This window comes from Gracilinanus agilis, chromosome 4 (assembly GCF_016433145.1).
Source record: "Gracilinanus agilis isolate LMUSP501 chromosome 4, AgileGrace, whole genome shotgun sequence".
NCBI classification, from domain to species: Eukaryota; Metazoa; Chordata; class Mammalia; order Didelphimorphia; family Didelphidae; genus Gracilinanus; species Gracilinanus agilis.
In genome coordinates this window covers 25,454,167-25,456,983 of record NC_058133.1, presented here as the reverse complement: position 1 = coordinate 25,456,983, position 2,817 = coordinate 25,454,167, and the positions used below count along the sequence as shown (strand labels likewise).

Genomic DNA, 2,817 nt, shown 5'->3' with positions numbered 1-2,817 from the left:
AAATTAACATTTTTATCTAACAAAAGGTTAATCATCAATGTATTGCAAAAATGTGTAACAGGTTTCATATCCTATACCTCTAAGACTATTAGGGGATATTTTTGTGAGCCAAGATTTCCTCACCACATTTAGTTTTCAGAATCCCACCTATTTCAGAACAACATCTATAAGCAGACATGTGTAAGCTGCAGCAAACTGAGAACAGTGCTCCCAATTTTGAATTAAATTGAATAAACTTTAAATATAGTATAACTATTATTACTGAAATAATATTATGAAAAAGAATTGACCAGCAAACTTGATTTTTCCAACCTCAAGAAGTTTACAAAGCCATACTTTACTCAACAGGAAAAATAACCCAACCAGCCTCAAGACTTTGGGGAGGTCTTTGTTTGCATAGATAGTGTGGGGTGGTCTTCTCTGGATGCATGGCTGGTGAAAGCGGGAATTAGCCCAAGTGGTATTTTGGAGTACAAAGATTGTTCCTGCTTTTTCTTTATGTCCCAAGCCACTCTCCCATTCCATTCGGACTTCCCACTTTGATCCAATTGTAACAGTTCTCTGAGGAAGCCATCAACAACATCACGAAGAAAAGGGAGGAAGCAAAGTAAGAACAGAGATGTCTACTTTTTCGTGGAAAATGCTTAATACAAATTGAGAGTCAACCCAAAAGCCTGTGGAGCAATACCATCAATTCACACATCCCACCTGCCTCCCATCATCTTCCTGAAGACTGCCACACACTGAGCAATCCATCATGGAATGGGGAGGGGGGGTCAGGTCTCAGTCAACCCACAATTCCCATTAGGCTGGACACTGTGGGCCCCTCTCCTTTGGTTCCCAAACGCTTCCCGTTAGTCTTCATATTAACAGTGCTTGGCAAGGGGAAGCCGAATCCCTCCTAAAACACGCTGATCTCTCAAGTTTTCGGCTACCTACCAAGTTAAAGCAGCATGTATCTCCCCAGTGCAAGGCCAGCCCCAGTCTTTCTCTGCAAGAAAAGCAATGAATCCTTACCAATAAAAGAAGAAACAGAACCATGTTTAAGTTAGCCCATTAGTAGCCCTACAGAAACTCAACAACGCTTTCTCCTAGCGGCGCTAGCGGCGGGAGTGCAGCCGCTGCTGCTCCAGCTTCCAGCGCAGGGACTCGGGCATCTGTGGGGGCGGGGGCCGCGGCAGCCGACACATGACCTTGAATACGTTGTAGAAGAACCACTGGAACGCCGAAAGCGAGCCAATCATGAGGATGCGCGCTGACAGTCCTTTCCACACGCCGGTACTCCCAAGCTGCTGCAGCACATCAAACATGTTTTTCTTGTAGTTCTCCTTGCTGAGTATGGTCACGACCGTGTCAGCCGGGTGCGAGACGACGGCACCAAGGATGCCGGAGACATAGCCTGCCATGAAGGTGACGGCCAGCTGCTGGGACAGGCTGCACTGGCACTGGGGCTTGGCCACAGCGAACTTGTAGAGCAACTCCAAGGTGCGCTCGTAGCACGTGAATTTGACTATGGTGTAGGGCATCTGGCGCATCCAGAGCGGGCCCAGGCCCCTGTAGAAGGCCATCGGGCCCCCCTCAGACCACACCTTGGGCACCGCCTGACGCAGGGTGCCCGGGAATTTCGACTGCGTCTGCATGCGCATCTTCACGATATCCATGGGCACGAGCACTATGCTGGCGAAAAATTCGGCACCGGTGGCCGCTAGCATGTACACACCGGTGCGCCACACGTAGAATCCCTCATCGCTCAGGCTGCGAGATGTGCGGTGCTTCAACATTTCATACAGGCTGAACTTAACAAAACCCTGCATGGAGAAGCCCACCAGTGTGGGTGCCCAGCCACGCATCATCCCGCGCATGCCTTCCTGGAAGGGCACCAGGCTGAAGCCAGACACCAGCCCCGTGTACTCGGTCGGCGCCACCTGCAGGCGGCATTTGATCAGTTCCAGCGGCAAGACACTCGCGTGCGTGAGGCTGGTGCTCATCCCGCCGCTCAGGCCGCACAGCGCCAGGTACTTGGCCGAGCCGTACTCGGCACTATCCCGATCTCCCCGTGGCCGCCGGGACCTCTGCCATGTCAGGAATGGCGATGACGACACCGCAGCCCACAGGCCTCGGGGAGTTGACGACGATGACATGGCTGCGAGATGTCCAGGGACCGTTGGCCAGTGGTGAGGGCTGGGCAGACTCAGACCTCGAAGGAGTGCGACTGAGCAGAGCGAGATACGGGGCAGGAAATGAGCCAGGCCCCCTACTCCTGGAGTCCCGCTCTGCCTCGCCAATCGTGTCTAGCCTCTGCCTGCAAGACCCGCCCATCTTAGATTTCGACCAATGGCCATTGGGTTCAGGTTCCTGCTTCCCTCTCTCTTAGCCAATCGTCACCCTCACATAGGGCTTCACCATAGCCAATCACCATCTCTTACACGTTCTACTCCTTAACCAATCACCATCTAAACTTCAATTCCCTGCCTTAACCAATCATCACCGGCACTCCCACAGCCCATCAGTAGGCCTCTTCCTTGGCTTCTACCCTACGCCATCCTTCCCAGCTGTCAAAAAACAGGCTCTCCACGCAAAACCCTGACTGGCACCTTGGCCAATCATATTCTTCACCTCCCCTCAAGCCTGCCCAATTTTTCTAACCTCACCTTCCCCAGTTTTTTGAACCAATGACCGTCATCCTCAAGTTCCCGCCGTTATGGAGTGATATATTTCCTTAGCCAATGACTATCCTCACAGCGTGCCCCACCCCATTTCTAGTCCTGGGGGCGGGGGGGGGCGGGGCATGATTCTTGGAGCCGCTCCCCTCCCCCC

The 2,817-nt window shown here is 52.4% G+C and overlaps 1 protein-coding gene across 1 annotated transcript; it reads right to left on the bottom strand.

The window, feature by feature from the left end:
- Positions 1–1,100: 1,100 nt before the first annotated feature.
- LOC123245802 (phosphate carrier protein, mitochondrial-like) lies at positions 1,101–2,141 on the bottom strand. Its single transcript, XM_044674802.1, has one exon. The coding sequence runs from the start codon at positions 2,139–2,141 to the stop codon at positions 1,101–1,103; it is 1,041 nt and encodes a 346-aa protein (XP_044530737.1).
- Between the last annotated feature and the right edge of the window lie 676 nt (positions 2,142–2,817).

Excerpts from the sequence above, each read along its gene's own strand:
- LOC123245802 (XM_044674802.1), bottom strand. The coding sequence starts at position 2,141 with ATGTCATCGTCGTCAACTCCCCGAGGCCTGTGGGCTGCGGTGTCGTCA.